The sequence below is a fragment of the Rhyacophila brunnea genome, unplaced genomic scaffold (assembly GCF_057557595.1).
Source record: "Rhyacophila brunnea isolate RB1 unplaced genomic scaffold, BYU_Rbru_1.0 scaffold_16, whole genome shotgun sequence".
Lineage (NCBI taxonomy): Eukaryota > Metazoa > Arthropoda > Insecta > Trichoptera > Rhyacophilidae > Rhyacophila > Rhyacophila brunnea.
The window spans coordinates 11,590,304-11,613,463 of NW_028232816.1; the positions used below are offsets into that span (position 1 = coordinate 11,590,304).

Here is a 23,160-nt window from a genome sequence, read left to right on the forward strand (position 1 = left end):
CTACGATGTTTCACACGACTCGCAAGTTCTAACATAAGGCCCCTGGTCATTCAACACAGAAGAAAGAATGATGTATCAAAGTGTGACTCACAAATCGTGTGTTCTTTTTTCCTCTGCCATGGTGACGAGGTGTCGTATAGTCTGCATTTTGTCAGCCACGTCCGTGTCGAGGCGCATCCTCGTCTTCTGAATGTTGTCCAGACGCTCTACCAGCTCCCGCAGCCTCGCCTCCTCCGCCGGAAAGTCTCCCTTCGACTGTAAAACATCGACAATCGCCAACGTTCACGTATACATTCTGTAAAATTTTCTCTGCAAAAATGTCTCCAACCTCCGCATAGTAGAAAATATTATGTGATGCCAGATTTTTGGTTTGCCTCAATAGACTAAAGGTCGTTAGGTGGGTACTTTCTTTTGTAACAATGATTTAACAAAGTCGTTTATCTATGCAAAAAAATATTAAATATTTATACGCATATTTTTTACTGCTCAGATTAATCTATCCTCACACACAAATTAATTAAATAAATACTAATAATATTTAATAAATATTATTATTTTTTAATACTACAACATGGCATATGGGCCAATGACAGTAGTGTAGTGAAATAGTGTAGCAGTAGTAGTAGTGAAACAATCACATAAACACCCTGGCTGTGAGAAAATAACACAAATGCATTATGACCTCACCGGGAATCGAAGGCGAAGACCCCGGATGAGAAGCCAGTGCCTTACGCATTCGACTGCGAAAGGGAATGTTAGTTATAATCAGGCAACCTAATCACTGTCCATTCAGCAGATTTTAGGCTATACTTAGAGAGAATCATTACAGGTATTATTTTTGATGGCTGATTTCAAAACAATTTTGTATGGTTATAATATGGGCAATTTATGGTAAAGTTAATACTCTGCATTGGTAGCATTGTTTGTAAATAAAAAAGAAAATGGTGGCCTGTCTTGACATTTTACTTCAGTTACGCGCTATTATTTGCAATCAGACATGATTTTCTCATATAAAAAAGTCTCAGTAAAACGGTTCGCAATACTAATGCAAGGTGTTTTTATCTCAGTGTAGTCCGGGAAAAACCCGTTGTGTTTTTGATTTGATCCGTCAAAAATTATCCTAAAATATAAAGAAATTAGCAGCTAATTATACTAGAAAAATAGTAGTAGTACAACTATAAATATTGAACCTGCAAATGCTCGAGATTGAGAAAGACGCCTAAACTCTGGATGAGATCACCCGCCAGCCCCATGTTGGTGGTGCTGAACTTGACTCGGCCGTCCGCCTCGAAGTCCATCAGCAGGTCGGAGCCGTCCCGGAGGCAGTGCAGCAGGATGTGCAAGTCACGTGACTCTTCAAGGCTCACGTCCACGTCATCGGGTAGCAAGAAATTTTGGTTGATCCAGATACAAATACGTTGCATGCGCTCCGTCACCATAAACGCAACGTGGCTGCCGGGGATATTGAGGGAAGACTGGCGCAGCTCGCCCCCTTCCGCATCTGGCATGGCGTACATGGAGAAGCGCGGCAGCTGGCGGGTCAGCTCGAACACGTGGAACTGGCGGCTATCGGGGTAGCCCACGAAAGCCTGCAACCGGCGACAGGAAAATATGTTGCATACCGTGTCTCGGCTTTGTGATCCCCATCACGAGATGTGAGGATTAATTAGCGATTTATTTACATCAGAAATAACCTATTTTTGTGAACTAAAGAATATCTTGAATAAAAATGGCTACCTAGTTTCTCATAAATAAATATACGACATCTCATTTGTGTATTTAACAGACAATAAAATTACATTGACTCAAATAGGCTATTTTGAATAAAACAAAATATTGTCTCCAGTAAGTTCTGCCTTTCCGAAATTTCAGCACACAGCATTGGCCGCAGTTGTTGCATGGTATTAGTAGATTTGACACATGCCGGCCATGTGATAATTAGGTTGTTTTTTGTGTTTTTTAAGAACATTGTTAATTATCAGTACTATAGTTTAATACTTAAATAATTAAAAACAGATACATAAACTAACTAATTTATAATTTTTTTAACATACCTATACATTTAGAAAACCTATTTAATTACAAAATGTACTTTCGGCTTTAGCGAATGCTCCCGAATTTGTTATTTAAAGGTTTTACCGTATTTAAATTAAACATCCTCGAAAATCAATCTGTCATATTTATTTACTCTCAGTCGGGATGATGAAATCGATTTACAAAACCGATACCTTTATGTGAATATCTACGGCAACATCTTTCGGCGGGTAGAGCGGTATCTCCATGGTGTTGCTGAGCTGAGACTCGCTCGGGTGCTGGATCAAGGTCTCCCCATCGAAAATCCCTTCGGCGAAGATCATCACCACTTTGATGATAGTGAAGTTGTTTGTGGAGACTGACACTTCAACGTGCGCCTGGAAAATGTAAAAACTTTATCCGCAATACAAGTCAAAGTCTGGCAAGAACCCTGAAACTAAAATTTAATAAGGCCTTCCGGTAAATATCTCTTCTGCAATCCAGACATAGGTCCGAGAGCGATCAGGTGGTACGTCATACCAGTACCGATCCATAGAGTCAAAGCCTTATCGTTAAAAGAATGAAACAGAAGACTGGAGGCTTTCAATATTTGGCTGTATCGGCGCACCTACCGATGTAAAATTTCCTGGACTGATCACATTACCAATGAGGAGGTTTTAAGATAAGCCAAAAGAACGCAATATGATGGTCTGGTCCAGGATAGAGAGATGTAGTAGGGGATACGTACCAAAAACTACCGTGTAAAAAAGATAAGGTGCCCATACAAAAATGGTAGATAGGTTCCATTAGGTAGTTAAAATCAACTCAAAATACGAAATGCAATACAATTTTTTGATAAAATTATGTACTTACGTATTTTAATTCTTTTTAGTTTTTTTAAACTATTAAAGCAAAAAAATCAGTGTAAATAAAAAATAATCGGTACTTTTTTTAAACAGTGCAAAAAGAGGATCGGGTGTACTGCATAAAGTGAGTCGAAATGGTAGAAAACCATAAAATGTGTCCTTTCACATGCGTACAGCCTCATGGCTTCAAAACACAAAATGATCCATAACGTTTGTATTCTCTGCTACCACCCCTGGAGTTTTCTAGCCCCAGTTTCCCAAGGGTTAGTGTTACAGAATTAGTAGGTATTGTATACAATCAATCATTATTTAGATGAAAAATCATATAAATTGCAAAACTAAAGAATCACAAAATATGATAAAAAACGTTTAAACGATTCCCTCTAGGTACGGCTCAAACTCTTTCATTATTTATTACCGACCTTTTTATCCCCTTCTCCAGGATTAGTAGAGAGTCCTATCTGCAGTCGAGTGTTTGCGGGGATGACACCCATGGAGCTGGGTAGAGAATCACCCGACTCGCGGCTCCTGTCGAACTGTTCGTTGAACTTAACATTGCTGTCGTAATGCTTCAGCTCCAGCATGAGAGCCTGCTTCCGCGAAAACAGTTCGCTCATCGTGTCCTGCTCCATCTTCGTGTTCACGCTGGATGCGTTGCTGGCTGACGTTGTGTACCCTCGAACTCGGGGAAGCGAGAGACATCTTTCATTTATTATTTATTGAATCAACCGTAATTGAGAAACTCCCCAGAACAATGATGTACAGATATCAAACAAGCTTGTTTTAAAAATGAGTTTTTTAATGCACAGACTTTTATAATATCAATCTAATATATCCATACAATAATTATGTTTTACCCAGTAGAAACTTGAGACTGACATTTTCAATACATTAGTGCAGTGTTTTACGAAATTCAAAGATAAAAATAAATATATTTCATCATGATCAAGAATGATAATTATTAATGATGACCATTTGTTATGATTTAAAAATAAAACAAATTGTCATTTTCAATTCAATATCCATTGTAATGAATTTTATTATTAATGATACATACCTTCTCCTTCCACGGAGACACAGATCAAGTCTTCTTTCCCCTGTCCGCGGTAATCCCCTCGGACGATCCCGGCCACGGAATGCCCCATGTTGTCTTTACACAGTACTTCCCCGGACTTAACGTCCCGGCTGTCGATTTTGCCGTTCGTCCAACCCGTTACGAGCTGATTGTTTCCCGTTCCCAGCAAGTCGTAGCTGTAGATGTCCACTGGAGTATTTTTAGACTGAAAATCAAAAATACATTTAATTCATTTAGTGCTAACATCGCGACTGGCGCGTTTGCAGTAGTTTGCCATTGGATATGATTAACATGATATTTAAATGTGGTAATTAAAAAGTAATTAACTGGTCAGCAGTGAATATATTAAGTCATTGGACGCTAAAGATGCACCTAGCGCGTAACAATCAGTTGGCCATTCGATGTAATTAGCATGCTATTTAAATGTCGTAATTAAAAAGTAATTATCTAGTCAGCAGTCTACATATATCATCATCTCATATCTCAAACTTTCAAACAACGATCAATTGTATAAATTTTGATTTCGTTTTGAATATTCTATATTTGAGGTGTCTAATTCCAAAAAGCGATAAGTCCACATTTGGTCAAAATCGAGAAAAAAATACGCACGTATTCTTTGTATAATTTTACACAATATGTATTGATCTATAAATTCCAAAACGCGACATAACCCTACGAAAAAAAATATTTTAAGTCTCGATTTATTACAAAAAGCGCCAAGTCCGTGTTTCATATTATTTAAAGCTTCGTTGATTTCGCGCGTGCTTAAGTCAACCAATAAGGGAACGTTCAATATTGAAAAGAGCCTCTCCCATGCTGTAGCATCTGGTAAACTCATGACAGTGCCACGGAAATATGTGCCTTATGCGGAGTAAATTAAAAAGTGAGATACAAATAGCGCTACGTCCAATTTTATTTTGCCTATATTTATTACATTTAAGAGTTTATCGGCTGAAACAAATTGCCATTTGGTTCTAATTTCGACATAGAATACAAGGGAAAAAATAATCTAACGTTAAAACAAATAATTGAAGCTATGTTTCAACATAAAAAGTTGTTTCCCGAAAATATTGAATTGTGGACTTGTCGCTTTTTGTAATTAGACGCCTCATTTCTGAAATGTACAATTACTTGATACATTCATACAATATGTTCTGTAACTGCAAATTTCTTCAGCGTACTTGTTTATTAAATAATGCTATAATATAATATTATAGCAATACAAAAGATGTTGAAGAAACCTTTGTACTGTCCAAATGAAAACACAGGCCTGAGAACATCACGTATATTATGTACTGTGACCTCACCAGGATTTGAATTCAGAAACTTTGGTATGAGAAGCCATTGCCTTGAGCATTAGACAGTAAGAGCCAAAGAGCTTGGGTTGTACTTTGTACTAGAACTAGACGGAGACTTGTGAACGCGTAATATTTCAGTATTATTGACGGCATTTCTGGAATGAAGAATTAATATTTTGTAAGTTGGTGCATTGAAACATGGCGATATTTTTTATCATGTCTGGAAATTTATATGTATGCAGTTCACCATATCAAACTACACCGTGAAATGTTGCATCAGAAATATAATGGTCGTACATTGAAAACCGTCCAACCACTTCGGGTCGTATAGTACTGAGATAAAATTCATGTCTAAATAAAACACGGGTCATGTTGGATCACAGCAAGCCAGCGGCAAACAAATTTTGAAAATAGCTGATATATTGGATTATATGTTCGGTTAGGTTAGGTTTTCATTTTTGAATTTATGAATTTTGCCAAAATTTGCGCAGTTCCCGCCTAGCTTCTTATAAACCGACTTGTACCTAAAACTACGTAATACAAGGGAAAGACAGTAGAAATTAGGCTCATGGCGAACTGTGCTACGGTGAATTAATGTAATATTTACATGTAATCATTTTTTATAGTCACTATCTTTGGCAATTGACATTTTAGATGTATTTTGGATGTATGATATACCTATGTGATTTTTGTAACAATTCATTTAAATATACGTTCTAAACAATTAAAGTTTTTGTAGTATTTGCACGCAGTATGTCCAGAGTCCGTTTGAAATTTTAGGCTTATCCCTTCATGGACTACATTTGCATTATATCTCACAAACAATTTATACGAGTGTTCATATACTTTCACACACCAAAATTGGAGCCCTAAAACAAACACTAATTGTCTCTCCATCCGCAGTGAAATAAAAAAAAAACAATAGGCATAGCAATCGCATAAAAACATTGGTTGCTGTTGTTTGGACACATGTATATATAGGTATACATAGGTGTGTAGTAGGTTTAATAGAAAACAACTATATTTTTGCATTACAATTTGAATATTTTGGTTCTGATACAAGTCAAACACGTTTCATAATATTCGAAACGGTCATGTATGTGGTAATTAAATAATAACATCCACCACAACAAATGCAAGTTTCAGGGTTTATCTTGGCAATAGATGCACATCTAATAATGTATGAAATTGACTGAATCGTTAATTATTGTGTGGAAATGTTTGTGGTTTTTGACAGAGGCGATAATAGTGTGAAGTTTGCTACAAATGAATCCACAATGCAGCCAATTTTTATCCAGCTGCATTGTCTTTGAGTTACGTACTATTGAAAATCGGTTATTAAACTAAATTGATTTACTTTCACGCGCCACAGACGAATGCCTTCTTCGTAAACTCCGACGGTGCCATTGGAGAGGCTGTAAGAGAAGCGGCTCTCCTGCATCATCGCCATTCCGATAACAGTCTCCGTCTCCGACATCTCCACCAGAATTTGGTCTTCCTTCAGCACTCTGATGGTGTAGTCAGCGCAGCCTACCAGTAACTGGAAACCGAAGAGTTTGCACTATACCGCGAGGTATTCATGTGAACTTTTTGTATTACAACACGTCTACTATTTGCCGGTTGTATCTACATTTTTTCTTCTTAGCACTACAACCCATCTATAGTACGTGCCTCCAACCAGGTCTGTCTAAAGCCGCTTCCAGTACTCGAAATGGCAAATGTTACGAACCGGAGCACTCAATAGTTTTCTGAAAATATTAACACAGTTACTTGTATATTTTATAAAAATCACTGTTATATGGCCAGATTGTTAAATTATTTTTTCCACGAGACGGAGCTATAATTTTGGGAATTTACATGAAACGGAACGGCGCTCCGGTGCGTTCCGGTCCATTTCGAGCCCTGGCCGCTTCCTTCCAGTTTTGGATGTCCACAATCTTTATTCAGCTCGACACTATCCCTCTATCTTGTAGGAGATCGACCAGGTCTTATTTTGCCTTCCGGTATTCCAAAGGTCAGTGTCTTTGTCATGTGTAACTAATCAATTCTGTGTACAAGGCCCAGCCATCTAAGATGGATCAGTTTAATGGACTGTACGATGTGCGGGTTTATGTACAAAGTGTGCAGCTCGTTATTGTTTGAGTTCAAAGATACCACACAGCACGCTCCACTCGAATGAGCCCGACACTCTTTCTATGTTTTTGGTCATCCATCAAGTTTCCAGAGCATACATAACAATAATATTGGTCTTATTAGTGTTTAGTATAATAGCGCATGTACACGTGCATGGATTTACTTGCAGCAATGGTGTGTATTTTAAACTATTGCGATAATAACTGTTTACATGTAAAAGTACTGACTGTCTCGCCAATCTCATTCTTCAAGAGTAAACGTCATTTTATAGTACTATTTGACAGGTAGTGAAAATCGGTTAACCCCAAAATGAGTCTCTGCGCGGTGTAGTTCATTTTTTTACTGGCAGGTTCGCCACTATCGTTCTACTGCGCAGTCGCAGATATCGAACCAACCAACTGTCGCGTGAAAATTCAGAAGCTTCCGAATTTTTTTGATTCATGCATGCAATCTTGCAACTTGCATGATAATTTGATAATACATGTTTACACGTGCATTTTCTTGTTATGGCCGTGATAATACATACTGTCAGCAGTAAATCCATATATGTATAAATGGCAGTGGCGAAGGGTGGAGGTAGGCTGTTAAGATTCGCTATAAATAGTGCACACTAAACTTTTTTAGTCATATGTATTTGTTTTTATTGAACTAAGTTAGTTTTTAAAAATCAATTAAACCATGCCTAAACGAAACCATAATAGATTTGGTCTAATTTGGGCAATACGACAAAATTGTGCACACTTTTTCATTCATAGTTATTCGTTTTCGTTGGATTAAATATACATATTACACATATTGTTGGTTAATTTTTTTAATTCATTAAGCCCTGACTAAACCAAACTATAATAAATAAAAAATATTATTCTATTTACAAAATATTCAAAGTTATGTATGATTTAATTGCATACTTTTAGATATTTTAGAAATAGACATGTATTTTTTGACTATTATCTATTATGGCTTGGTTTCTAATGGTTTAATTGAATTTTAAAAACTAACCAACACTATCTGTAAATTGTAGTCTTATTTCAATGAAAACAAATATGTATGTCTGAAAAAGTTTAATGTGCACTGTTTATGGCGGATCTTAACAGCCTACCTCCACCCTTCGCCACTGATAAATGGGGTATAACATACATTTTAAGTGTCGGTTCAATACCCTGTAACGTAGCACCTTCATTAGACTGAAGTGACATTTGTTGTCCGCCCTGAAGGTGGTACAATGTTTATCCGCCCCTCTAAATACAATCAGATTGTACATCTCCATATTCACTCAACTGCTCTGGATTGATGATCTGATCAAGTTTGGTTAAATGACATAAAATTAATAAACCACCAGGTGGAACCAAAAAGACGTCATCATTGATTAACGATATATTCTTTTAGATAAATTTGAAAAAGTTTGATGCAAACATAATTTCTAACATCTCATAAGGAAACCAGCCCATCTATTCTATACACAAAACTGCTATCAGAAGCTATCAAGGGTAGTTTTTCATATGTTTGTATCGAAATATTATAAATTGTTACAATAAGTTAGACGTCCAAACAGTCAAAACTGTCTATCTCGCTCTAAGCACCCGTTTGATTGGGTGAATGGCTAACAAGTATCCCTCGTAAATATAACCTCTATCAGCGCATCTATTCTATATACCAAGTTGTACCAAAATCATTGGCTGCAAATCGCTATATAGGCACCAATATGCTGACCAATAATCGCTCAGCACATATTTATTCTATACACAAGACTGCTATTGGCAGCTATCAAGGTGTATTTCATTTTTTTTATCGAAGTATTAGCACTTATTGTAACAATTATAACGTCAAAACTGTCTGTCTCACTCTAAAATTTATCACAGCCAAGAGAGGCGCTGTTAAAACATAGCACTTATAGGGCATCCATGGACTGAAACCGTATGCGGTTTCGAACCGTGTGCTCTAAGCATATCTTTTCTGGTCATGGAAATATATTTCCACAAAGTATATTATAAGCATCTGATCGTATGCGTTTATACCGTACACTTACACTTACAAATTTAGTGAAAATATATTTTCATGAACAAAAATCATAAGCTTAGTATGGCACACGGATCTAAACCGCATACGGTTTCAGTCCATGGATGGGCCTTTAATGTAACAATTACAACTAACTTATTGTAATTGACACAATAAGTGTTAATACTTTGATACAAAAATACAAAAAACTACCCTCGATAGCTGCCGATAGCAGTCTTGTGTATAGAATAAATGTGCTGAGCCATTCATTGGTCAGCATATTGGTGCCTATATAGCGATTTGCAGTAATGATTTTGGTACAACTCACCGTACGGAATGTGATAGATTTGGGTTCAAGTCCCGTTCGGAACAATTTGTTTTTCTAGGATTTTTTCTAATAGGCATATTTCTGCGGTTCAAAATTATGTAAATAATAATATGTTGTTAAAAATGAAAAGCTACCAGCGTAAAGGGGTAGTTAAAATCAGCGCTCACTTCATTGGCTCCGTCTTTGTCAAAGTCCATGAGTGTCATAGATCTGACATGGTCTCCAACCACATTCCAGAAGAGTTCGTTGCCAAGGTGGTCCACGCCGTGCACGGAGCAGTTTCCACCTATGATGGCCAGAGTCTGGTTGAACTTCCCAAATCTCCCCACCACAATCTTACTCACGCCGTTCGGAGTGTCTTTGTAGAACAAGTCCGCATTTTCTTGGACATCGTAAGCTGTTGGGAAATATAATAAACTTTAATTGTGTGGCTTTCAATTCAATTCATATTTATTTAACGTACATATTTATAGTAAACTTTACAAATCAGAAAGTCAAGACGTTCACACGAACAAAGTAATAAGGTAACAGTATTCTGCTAAATCAGTTATCTATTTATAATTCAATTCCATATTGAAAACCTATTTGAGAATTTTATCTCTCATCTGATCATTTCAGTATACCTCTCTCACATTTTCATCATCGCAGCCACATATTGTCATATAATATCATTTGTTTTGGCAAGTTCATTTGGACGTAGCAATAATAATAATATAAGACGTTATAGAAGATGATAAATTCAGGTGGTGAAGACTGTAGAACATGGGTGGCCAACCTTTTCAGCAGCCGGGCCAGATTCGAAAAATGAAATTTCCTACCGGGCCGCACAACCGATTTTTTTTATTGTTCATAACAAAAAAGAAATATATATATATATATAGTATATATTAATCAGTGGCAAAGGTTGGAGGTAGGCTGTTAAGATCCGCCATAAATAGTGCACATTAAACTTTTTCAGACTTACATATTTGTTTATTACTAAAAAAGTTTAGTGTGCACTATTTATAGCGAATCGTAACAGCCTACCTCCACCCTTCGCCACTGATATTAATAAAATAAAACAAAAATGAGAATCAAACAATATATTTATTAGATTAGACTTTTTTTAAATAATAAAAATAAACAAAATAATAATTACAAGATAAAAAGAACTTTTTATATACCACGTTTTTAAATTTTCTGTTGAATCTTATAAACTCGACAATTCTATGTATTAATAAAAACTTTTTATTGTACTTGATAGAAATACTGAATAAATATAGAATATTGAAATGTCATTTTGACATTTCATATTGATTTCCATAGAAACGCACGTATATATTAATAATTTAGTTACTAGGACCCCCTTAGCAAGCAACAATAATAACTTTCTATACAAAACAGAATTAACTGAAAATGAATTCAATTCTGCTTAAAAATGGCTAAAAGTACTAAAAGAATACATTGTCGTCGGTTCTGATATATTCTAAAAGTTTCAAATGTCTAGCTAGTCGGGAAGTTAGTTAAAAGTCTTCAATCGTCCAATACAAATCTTGGACAAACAAGAAAAAATGTATACTGGACACACAAGAAAAAATCTGTACCGGACAAACAAGAATACAAGCTAATAAAAACGTGGTAATAATAAATTTTAGTGAGAAGTTTGATTTTGTGTGGCAGAACTAAGTGATTCGTGTTCTCACTCGGGATTTGATATTATGCTTCATCTGACTAAAAAGCTGTTCACACGTGTAAGTGTTCCCAAATAGAGAAGTCATCATTAGAGCATGTTTGTAAAGTGGAAGATATTTCTCCTTGTCCAAATATGTTTTGTAAAACTCTTCCAAACCAACCTGGTGGAATTTCTCCTTTAATTATTCATCGCAACATATTTCACAATGCTCCATTTGTAAATTTCCCAGTAATAAATTCACGTCTACGGAGAATGGCGTTGCAAGGAGAATGGCGTTGCAAATGCAGCAAAAAGCACACGGTCCTTTTTTAAATCTTGAGCCAATATCGAATCTCAATTTGCAAAATTACACATCTAGCGGCAGCATTTGATATTATTTTTATTTTCTCTCTGCTCCGCGGGCCACAAGTTGACCCCCAGCGGGCCGCGCGTTGGCCACCCATGCTGTAGAAGAACACATAAAACCTTAGACCGCATAATTAGGGTTTGCCCAAAGCTAACCGGTGTGGACTGTACAAATCGCTATGATAATGTAAAAAAAGTGCACCAGCAATTAATTAGCATTATGGTAACCAGACAGAACATGACAAAACAGAACAGCCAGGGGAAAAATGAAACATTAATTTTTGTGGAATCTATTTAGGTTAGGTTAACTTAGGTTTTTTTTTTAATTCGATTATTGAATTCCTTGCTTTTTCATACAAGGGGGTTAGCTTAGGTTAGGTTAAGTCATTATTTCGTTGTACCTAGTCACCCAATCATTTTGAACATATTATATTGATTAAGATGAGATATCCTAAGCTTGCCGGCAAAGTCCCGTTTATTTGAAGCTTTCTAGCGATTAGGAATGCAGAAATTAGGTATGTAATTTGATTTATTATGACGTATTGAAAATCTGTGCTATTAAAAATCTATCAACATAATAGAGATAGGACAATTTCAATATTAAATTTATATTTTTCCTGAAAGGTCATAATTATATTTATCATTGTTCTGTTTTGTCATGGAAACAGCCTTATACACTAGACTGGTAGATGAAAATACCCCATATAACAATGATTAACATCAACCGATCGCAGTTCTGGAAAATGATTGCTCAAACTTTACTGGGATCGTTCTATCATTACTGTTCAAACAATATTGACCAATCAACTTGACATACTGTTATGCAAAAATAATGTTACAACTAACCAGAGAAGATAATAATAATTAATATGTACCTGCGTGGAGCTAGATGGTAAAATTGAAAAAAATGTGGCACTCAAAAAAGTAAATATAAAACCATTAGTAATTTCTGCAAAGGCATATTTCTACAGACGAAGCCGCTGGGGAGCTGAGGATTGCTCGCTTCCCGGGAGGAATCCAAAAAGCTGTCCTCCTGTACTTGGTAACAACCCATGCTTATTGCGAGTAATGCCAAAAGTATAAGGGAAAATGATCCCAATATTCCTCAGACGAGACGTCCACGCATTAAAAAGTTTCCGGACCGGTTGACCCGGGTCTATTCGTTGAACATGACTGAGTCATTCCAGTAAAGAAATTTTGATGGTTTGGATAATGTTTGGTTCTGCAAATCCCCCGTATAAGTACTTTGCGGTTGTGACGTATCCACCACACTCCATCTAAATTCTTTGCTTCAAATATCGCTTTCATGATCTCTTGTTCCAAAATCAGAATACCATTTTCAGATTTGTCACTGATGACCCAATATTCTGATCCATATGTGAGGACTGGCCTCAGGAATGTTTTGTATATCTGAATTTTCGTGTTCCGAGATAACACTTGAAATTTTAGATGTTTGCGGATTCCAAAGAAACTGTTCATCTTCTATTTCCATTTTTTTTCATTTTTGTCAACTGTCACAAGTCAATTGTCAATTCAAATCATGTCAGTAGTCAATTGTCACAACTGTCAATTCATGGTGGAACTGCATTGTATTGTTGTTTTTATTTAATAAAACGCAATTTTATACCCTATTTAATATTTGGGATTGTCATAACATCACTTTATATATTGTACATTATTTATTATTTTTATTTAATTTTGACTCATATTTTGGTTGTATTTGTTTTTTATTCGATCTCACTTCAATTGATAATTTTATTTTATTTTTTATAAAATTTTTATTGTAAATTTTGACTAAGGTAAATGTACCAGTAGTTGACCATGTACTAGTAGTTGACCTTTTTTCAATAAAATGCCCAAAATAAGAAACGTAGACACGGGATTGCTCTAAATTGTAAAGTTGAGACAAGTGAAGCCATCTGTGGTCGGATTGAGAAACTAACACATCACCATATGTCATAGGAGCGTCATAGCAGCTATTTGAAAACAACACATCACGCCGTAAGCATTTTATTTTTAATTTCTTAAGTAAATTGTTAAGGATATCAGTGGATGTAAGCATATGGCAATTTAATGTTTTTGACTTCATAATATCAAGTTAATGCATTACGGGCAGTCATAATATTGAAGTATCGATATCATTTGTAATTTTTAAGTTATATTTACAAGGAAGCAAGTTTGTGGGGGGGTCAACTACTCAAACTTTTTTTAATACTTTTTCAGTAGTTGACCAGGGTGGTCAACGACTAGATAAATTAAATAAAATTATTTCACTTAGTTTTGAACCATTTTTACATTAATAAGTATGGAACGATGATTATTTATTAATTAGAAGTGTCTAGGGTGGTTCTGTCCAGTAGATGACCTAGGTGTCAACTTTTTATTTTTTAAGCAACGGGTTTGTGTATTTTTTCTTCGGAAAACAAAAATTTCTTGAATTATAGCCCTGAATATATAGCAACTGAATGAAGCAAGCCAACAATAGCCGACAACTTACGAGAAATAGCGACGCGATAAAAAAATGCAGGGCATCACGGAGGATTTACTTTGGTCATTATAACGTACCCATATAATTAATAATGTTAACGTTAGTTTTGCCGCAAATTGTTTATCAGCCTACCTCACCATACTTTTTATATAACCTGCCTGCTTCACCATACTTTCATATAACCTGCCGCCCCTAGGGGAGCAGGGTCTTAGCCAAAAAAGGAATCGAGACAGTGTACCAGCAGGTAAATGCCGACGATAAAGAATGCATAACCGTCATAGTAACAGGGAGTGTCGGTGGGGCTGTCACACCAACGACAGTCCTCTACAAGTACAAAAGAATTCCTCAAGAAATTTCCGAAAATGTGGACTTTGTCCATGGAGCCCTTAAACTGTAACAGTACCAGGAGAATCGTAAAGTGTGCCTTCAATGGTTTCATCAGAGGATCCCAAGCGGTATTTAGAGAGAGATCCTGAGTAAAAACATTGATGAGGAAAATCTTGAATCATTCCGCAAAAACAACGAACTTGATCAAGATGACAAGTCACTGTTCGCACTGTGACGAAAAGTAAAAAAATAAGTTGGAAAATATCACTCCACCTGACCCGGTCAGACTCATCGATGAGGCATTGCAAGAAGAGGAATCTGATGATATGATGTCTTTGGCCGCCTGGAATACTATGAATTATTATGATCAGATCAGATGTTTCATCTCCAATCGCTAGGGCACCTGTGGCTGTCTAACGACTTGTGATGGTGATTCGTCTCCAATCGCCAGTGCAGGCTGGTATAAGGATTTGTAATGATACTTCGTCTCCAATCGCCAGTGAACCCGTGGCTGGTCCATCAAATATTCGTAGTCCATTCTAGAGACATTTTTTCTTCCCCGGTGAAGGGGAAGAAAAATTCATGAAGAAAGCAAAAAAGGGAAAAAACCCCCACCAGTGTTTCCGGGAAACCTTGCCAGGAGTATTTCGTAAACAAAAAGTGGAAGAAAGAAGAAATGGAACGGTTGAAAAAAGAACGAGCTGCAGAGAGGCAAAGAAAGAAAGAACTAAATGAGCATGCAAAGTAAGAAAAAAAATGGGGGAATTGAAAGCAGTCAAGAAGAAAATGCGTTTTTCTTCCGAGTCTTCTAACCCAAGTGTTGACATTTCAGACTCAGCGGAGAGTGAATGGCATAAGTCTAGTGATGAAAGCTTTAAGCCTAAAACTCGGTGGCTGCCCGTTATGAAAGTCATTAATGAACATTATATTATAATACTTCCCGGGGAAAATCGTCCATATTTCTAAAGTAAAAGCTACTATTTCATCGATGCAAAAGTGCGGGAGATTATGGAAATGGCCAGAGCGACCCGATGTACTTAGCTATGAATGGAAGGTGGTAGTATCCCACATAAATGATCCGACACAAGTAAGCAAAACTCGTAATGTTTATTTAGTTCCGGAATAATTGGACTTTATTTGGAATATCTAAGGATTTTTATGTTAAGTTATATTTTGATTAGTACTGAGCCTATGCGTTACTATGTAGTATGTATGTACTTAGTTGCTAAAATAAATATATTTTTGAATTTTTAGTTTTAAGTAACTAATTTTGCACCTTTTGTTACCCGAAGCTGATGATTGGCTGTCAAACAAAATCCTCTCCTATGTAACTTGTTACTGAACCGCCCATTGTTACCAAGTTGATTCAAGTAGCTATGGGCTAGAGTGGTCTGACAGGAAGCCCTGAGGCAACTCTGCCATAAAGCCTTCTGATTAGACATGGTCAACTACTGAAAAATATAGTGGTCAACTACTGGAACCCCTGATTAGACATGGTCAACTACTGAAACATATAGTGGTCAACTACTGGAACTTTCAATTTTTTGGATGGTCAACTACTGGAACAAAAACATGGTCTTGAAAAATTGAACAAAATTTTTTTGTAACAGACCCTTTCTTAATTTTTGTCTTGTCATATTAATTAAGACATTTGATCCATTATGAGTAGACTTGCTTTGCCAACATTCGGTGTAATGCTAAACGTTAATCGTTATTTTTGTTGAATTTTTTTCTTAAGTGGTCAACTACTGGTACGTTTACCTTAATCATAATTATTTGTTGATATTAATGTTATTGTAAGTGTAGATTGTTTCATATTTTGTGGTTTGTTAATATTTTAAATAATTTGTTTAATGCCCCTGACGTAGTATCTTCTATATATTATTATCCTAAGAGATTTTGGAAAATGCACTAACAGCTCATTTAAGCGACATTTTATTGTTATTTTTACATCTTCACTTCGAAATGTGCGCTACTGATTCATCTACCGATTGAATTGAACACATTTCAGAAATTTTCCATGATTTTACATGTACGTGACGTTTATATCCGATATTCTCTTACACACCGTATACAATCGCCATATTTACTGTTTACGCCTCACAGAATGACGTCTTCGTCGCTTAAGACCTTCTAATCCTTTATTTGACAAACGGATTTGATTATTTTTATTCAAATATCGTAATTGGCGCACTTTTTTCCGGTGAAAAAACCATAATTTTGGTACAATTCATTTGGTAAATTACCTTTTGACAGCCGCGTGCGCTACTGCTGTTCCAAATTTGATTCTTTTTAAATATTTTTTTACGGCTGTCACGTTTAAATGTTTGCAACAATGTAGTACTAATATAATTTTGAGTGCGATATTTATATTAAAATGCATTTTGACAGACAATTCCTAATCGGATCGAGTGATACACATACTTTATTTAATTTAATCATGTTCCCGAGAGATGTTAAATGCGAATTAATTCATAATATCGACTCAAAAATTAAATAAGTACCCATAACCTCAAAATAAATGTAACGTCAATCACATAGTGTTCTTTTTTGTTTTTTAGAATATGGCTATAAATACTATTTTCTTGAACCAATGAAAATTATTTAAAGCCTGGATATAAATATAATTTAAAATTTAAATTCATTTTTCACACACATCGGATCGGCTGATACACATACTTTATTTGATTTAATCATGTTCCCGAGAGATATTAAATCCGAATTAATTCATAACATCGTCTCAAAAATTAAATAGGTACCCATAACCTCAAAATAAATGTAACGTCATCATAAATTAATGGATACACACATAGTGTTCTTTTTTTTAAGTATGGCTATAAATACTATTTTTTTGAACCAATATATTATATTTATCAAAATTTATGATAATTATCTACTATTCATATCGTCATTATCATCATCTGGATTAATCCACTGTTGGATGAAGATTATCCCAACTTGATTCTACTTTTCTTGGTGATAGAAATTGCTATATTATATATTTAAAAATCGTGTTTTTATATACCTACCCATTTATATCATCATTATCGTCATTAACCAGTATCAATCCACTGCTGGATGATGGCTTCTCTATGCTGATTGTATCCCTGTCGGTCATATGAATTGTTGTATTTATCAAAATCAGTGATATTATATTTATCATATCTACATATTCATATCATCATCATCAACCAGGATCAATCCACTGCTGGATGAAGAGTTCCGCAACCTGATTCTACTACTATCGGTTTAACGAATTTGTGATATTATAACTATTTCTATCATCCTTATCATCTTCGACCTGAACCAATCCACTGCTGGATAAAGGCCTCCCATAGCCTGATTATACTCCTTTCTGTCATTTGAATTGCTGTATTTATCAAAATCGGTGATATTAGATTTATCTACATATTCATATCGTCATCATTATCAACCAGGATCAATCCACTGCTGGATGAAGGGTTCCGCAACCTGATTCTACTACTATCGGTTTAACGAATTTGTGATATTATAACTATTTCTATCATCCTTATCATCTTCGACCTGAACCAATCCACTGCTGGATAAAGGCCTCCCATAGCCTGATTATACTCCTTTCTGTCATTTGAATTGCTGTATTTATCAAAATCGGTGATATTAGATTTATCTACATATTCATATCGTCATCATTATCAACCAGGATCAATCCACTGTTGGATGAAGGGTTCCGCAACCTGATTCTACTACTATCGGTTTAACGAATTTGTGATATTATACCTATTTCTATCGTCCTTATCATCATCGGCCTGAACCCATCCACTGCTGGATAAAGGCATCTTTAGCCTGATTCTACTCCTTTCTGTCATTTGAATTGCTGTATTTATCAAAATCAGTGATTTTATATTATATCTATTTATAATTCCATTATCATCATGAGCCTGAATCAATCCACTGGTGGATGAAGGCCTCTCTAAGTTATTTGTATTTCTGTTGGTCATATGAATTACTATATTTATCAAAATTGCTGATATTATATTTACCCATTCATAATATCGTCATTATCATCATCATCATCATCATCATCATCATCATCATCATCATCATCATCATCATCATCATCATCATCATCATCATCATCATCATCATCATCATCATCATCTGGATTAATCCACTGCTGGATGAAGGCCTCTCTAAGCTGATGCCACACCTTTGGGTCTTATAAATTCCTATTCTAATCAGAATTGATTTATTCCTCTCAGATGTATACATTGCTTCATTATTTATCATCATTTCTTTCGATATAAATGTCCCGCACCGACATTGAAACAAAATAATGTTAAAAATTATTTTTTACATTGCTTATGTACCTTCTTCTACTCTAAATGGACCCCGCGGGAGATTAATATTCACGTTATATTTGATCGCTATTTTCATGATAATCACATATTGCATTGTATTCGAACGGTTGAGATGTATAATTAATCATATTTAAATGCACATGATTTAACGAAACATTCATATTACCTATACACATATTATATCAAAATGTCAGTGGTAGCAATCGGTGATTGCCAGCTGTTTTGCTAGACCTAGCAGCCTGAGGTGGTATCAGACAACATTCTGAAGGCCAGACTCCAGACTAAACTACGCGGATGACCTCAAATTTGTATTGGCAGTGACAAGGGAAAACTATGGCGTCGTCTATGCATTCTTCACAATAATTCTATTCAAATCCAACACCATGTCATTAGGATGCCAAGCTGTCTGAGACAGACTGGCGAGAGCCAGCTGGCTCAGCTAGTGAAATATTAATGTCCAACCTCATTAGTTTTAAATTAGTCTGTTATTGGGAAGGTATTATTGGACGGATAATTATTATGTACCTATTGTTATATTATTTCTATCGCTTTGAATTTTGTTTGATAAATATTGTTTAAAAAAAATGTATTCAGTTGAAAATGTCCCACTGAGGCGGACGAAACCGGTCCTGATATATTAATTAAAAGTGGAATAAGTACTATAAAAAAATTGCGTTTTATTAAATAAAAACAACAATTCTGTTTCCTTATTATAGTTGTTTGCGGTGATAATTGAACTCAGATATGTGAAATGGTTTTAACAGATATACAGGCGGACCTCGACTTACGAACGTTCGACTTTCGCACAATTCGCTATTTCGCACATTTCAAAAAAAAACGTTTTTTTAAAACGTCGCGCTGGCCGTGGGGTTAAGATATCCCCTTCTCGCTCGCTCACAGGCAAGTGCATTTCTTGCGTCACTTGCATCCTGCTCGCACCCGTCACTTTGCTTGTGAGCTAGCTAGGATAGGAGCACGTGCGGGCGTGTGATGTTGTGCGTTTTGCTAATTTTCTTCATTTGAAATATTTCACCCTAAAAATTTATAAACATAAGTGAGAAACGGAAAAACTGCAGTGTTGATACGAACAAAAAGAAATCAAGGACTTATAAAATTCACATGGCGTTCTGATTGCGGTGAATCTTTTGCTTCAATCGGTCGTTCGTATGATACAAACAAGTCTACTACGATATGTTCAATTTTGAAAAATAAAAATAAAATTAAGGAATACGTTCAAAATTGTGGTATTATCTTTAAAGGATGTTTCCAAAGGACACGGCATAGTTATGGATGAAATGGAAAAATATTTGTCATCATGGATCGACGACCAACATCAAAAAGATGTCCCTCTGAATAATTCAATTATTCAAGCGAAGGCTCTTAGTTTCTACAAAGATTGGAAGGCTAGAAAAAGAAGATTCTAACACGATTTTTCAAGCAAGTAACGGTTGGTTTATATGAAATTCACTGGAAAATCGGCTGATGCGGATAAAGATGCTGCAAAAGAATTTATTTCCTCATTATCCAAAATTATTGAAGATGGAGAATATTCCTCTAGCCAAATATTTAATGTAGATGACACAGGTTTATTTTGGAAAAAAATGCCTAGTCGTACATTCTTATCTAAGGAAGAATCAGTTGCCCCTGGGCATAAACCTTCTAAAAACCGATTGACATTGCTTCTTGGTGGAAACTTGGCTGGTGATTTAAAATTTATGCCAATGTTAATTTATCAACCAGAAAATCCCCGAGCATTGAAAGGGAAGGATAAAGAATTGCTTCCAGTAATCAAATAAAAAAGCCTGGGTTTACTGTGTTAATATTAAAAGATTGGTTCACTTTACATTTCGTGCCAGCAGTTAAGCAATATTGTAAAGTGAATGATTTACCATTTAAAATATTTTATTTAAAATATGAAAAAGAAGAGTGGCAAAGAGTTAACTCATGATAACTTTTTAAGGGAAACACCCGCAAACCCCACTTAAACATGTCTCTTAAACATCTTATATTTACTTGATAAATAAATATTTCAAAATACCCACAATTTAATTTTTTTTTACTTCCCTCTACTTTCGAACATTCAACATTCGCACTCCTTTTCAGGAACCAATTATGTGCGAAAGTCGAGGTCCTCCTGTAGTTGAAACTAGTGAATGAACATGTAAACCTGCAATACGAAAGGACTTGCAGTTAATTGAAAAATTAGTCCGGTTTTCAACTTCACTTCCGTATATTTAGACCCCATATGGTAAAGAAGGCAGCAATCCAATAGGACGTAGAAGAAGAGGGAGGCCAAAGATTCGCTGGTTGGATGGAGCTGCCAGTGACTGCCGTATTCTGGGGGTACCACATTGGAAAGCGGCCACACTGGATAGGGACAGGTGGAGGGAGCTGTTGGAGGAGGCCAGGACCCACACAGGGTTGTCACACCCCTGATGATGATGATGGTAAAGAAGGTTCTCTTCAACGTCTTTGGATGTAACCCTATTCATATTTTTATCTGATCTGTCGATGCGGTCATTTATAAGGATGTATGGAAGGTGAGTACACTCCGCAATGTCAAAGGACATAGAAACGATAGTTTCCAAATTGCCATTAATAGGAAACGATCCAAAAGAAGGAAATCACATTTTAGCTACCTAATGTAAATTCTCATAAATTACAAACGTCAATTGTTACCCAAAAGTTGTGAGGGTGATCCGATGAGCAAGATATCCCTGTCTTTTTGCGGCAGTAGCTGCCCCGCCTCTAGCGCCGTGATGGCCTGGCTCATGTTCAACAGCGCCACTTCTTTGTGGGCATCTGACCATTGTATTCGTCCAGAGCTTATGCTGTTGTGCTTGTGTGGACTGTGGATGATTACCTAAAATAATTAAACAAATATATCTGTGGTCAATTTATGCCAAATTATAGGCCTCACCAAACCGGTTTTAATCGGGTGTATTACAGGATGCTCACCTGGCAATTTTCATAAATTCGCTGGTGAGCAACTAAGTGAAAAACTGGTATTTTCTGTTTTTGAAACATTAATTTTTATGCCTGAGACGCATGCGTCGGCGCATTGGAATGACGCAACTGAAGGAACTTACTGGAGGCAACCTTCACTCTGCCCTGAGAGAAGCAGAGGACCTTGAGAAGTAGAAAGTCATGGCTGCAATGGTGAATTTTAAAAAATAACCATCAAATACTCATGACTATTTCAATGACCGATCAAAAGAGTTCATAAAACTGTATATTATTTACTATCCTGATAGTATTATCAATTTTATTTTACATGTATCATAAATTGATCGTAAGACACTGGTTACATGGGTTGCCAAACAAATAAAATTACAATGAGCTTTATAACATAGGATAATTAATTTTAAACCGTATAGCGATTTGGAAACCAGCATTTTTTGCAAGAGTATTACTTTGTCATACGGCAGCTAAAAACAGCGCTTACGACATTAACTACACTAGTGGGTGGCACTTCCTTTGTGGCCCTCGGTTCTAGCAGTTAGCGCTCTAGTTCCTCTATCCAGTACTATTGCTTACTTATCTACATAACTTTCTACGTCCAATCAATTTAAATATTGTAACTTTGCAGAGCAGTTAACATGCAGTTTCTCATAAAATCTAAGGATCTATAGTGGAAATATTGCTTTCAACCTAGTTAGGTCACATTGTACAAATGTGAGGTCTCAGTTAGGTCTATCTCTTCTTCAAGGCAAACAGATTAAAGCGTCCTGAAAGGCTACCAAATAATATTCACAGGGTGTATATATGGTGGAGCTAGGAGACAGAAGAAGCCCAGTGAGCAACAGGAATTATTTGAGGTGCCACGTGGTGTTCATATCCTAATGAGTGTATTAACCAAAACAAAAAAAATTTAAGGAAACCCTGGACAAGATATACTTAACATAAAAAGAATATTGTAAGATGATATACTTTGTCAGCGGTTGTGGCGGCAGTCAAACAGGAGTGCAAGCCATCGTATTTGCCGATTGTCACGGCTCCAGGAATTATTTTATGATTTAGTTCTAGCATAAAGACGGGCTGGATCATAATGAATATTTTGGTCAGTAGGTAGTAATCATGTAGTAATCAAAATATTATGATGATTGATGATAGTGAATGTTTTTGTATGGCATGTCACCATGGCAACGTCTTTATGTCAAATACCCCGATTTTTTTAATTTGTAAATTGTATGTTTGTTTTAAAAATATGTTGTGTTCCTTTTTGTACCTATTATTATAAATGATTTAAAAACAACCTTGAAAAATCAATATATAATTAGGAT

The 23,160-nt window shown here is 35.8% G+C and overlaps 1 protein-coding gene across 1 annotated transcript in view; it reads right to left on the reverse strand.

Annotated features, from left to right (window-relative positions):
• The window catches only part of LOC147074380 (BBSome complex member BBS2-like), a 29,289-nt gene extending 6,184 nt beyond the window's left edge, over positions 1-23,105 (reverse strand). Inside the window, exons 1-9 of the mRNA XM_085943654.1 lie at positions 22,808-23,105; positions 21,557-21,740; positions 9,876-10,105; positions 6,610-6,792; positions 3,937-4,159; positions 3,302-3,561; positions 2,229-2,411; positions 1,191-1,589; positions 92-255 (exon numbers count right to left, since the gene is read on the reverse strand). Coding sequence (XP_085799780.1) covers positions 92-255; positions 1,191-1,589; positions 2,229-2,411; positions 3,302-3,561; positions 3,937-4,159; positions 6,610-6,792; positions 9,876-10,105; positions 21,557-21,740; positions 22,808-22,924 — 1,943 coding nt within the window. The 5' untranslated portion in view covers positions 22,925-23,105. The remainder of the gene's footprint in view (positions 1-91; positions 256-1,190; positions 1,590-2,228; positions 2,412-3,301; positions 3,562-3,936; positions 4,160-6,609; positions 6,793-9,875; positions 10,106-21,556; positions 21,741-22,807) is intronic.
• Between the last annotated feature and the right edge of the window lie 55 nt (positions 23,106-23,160).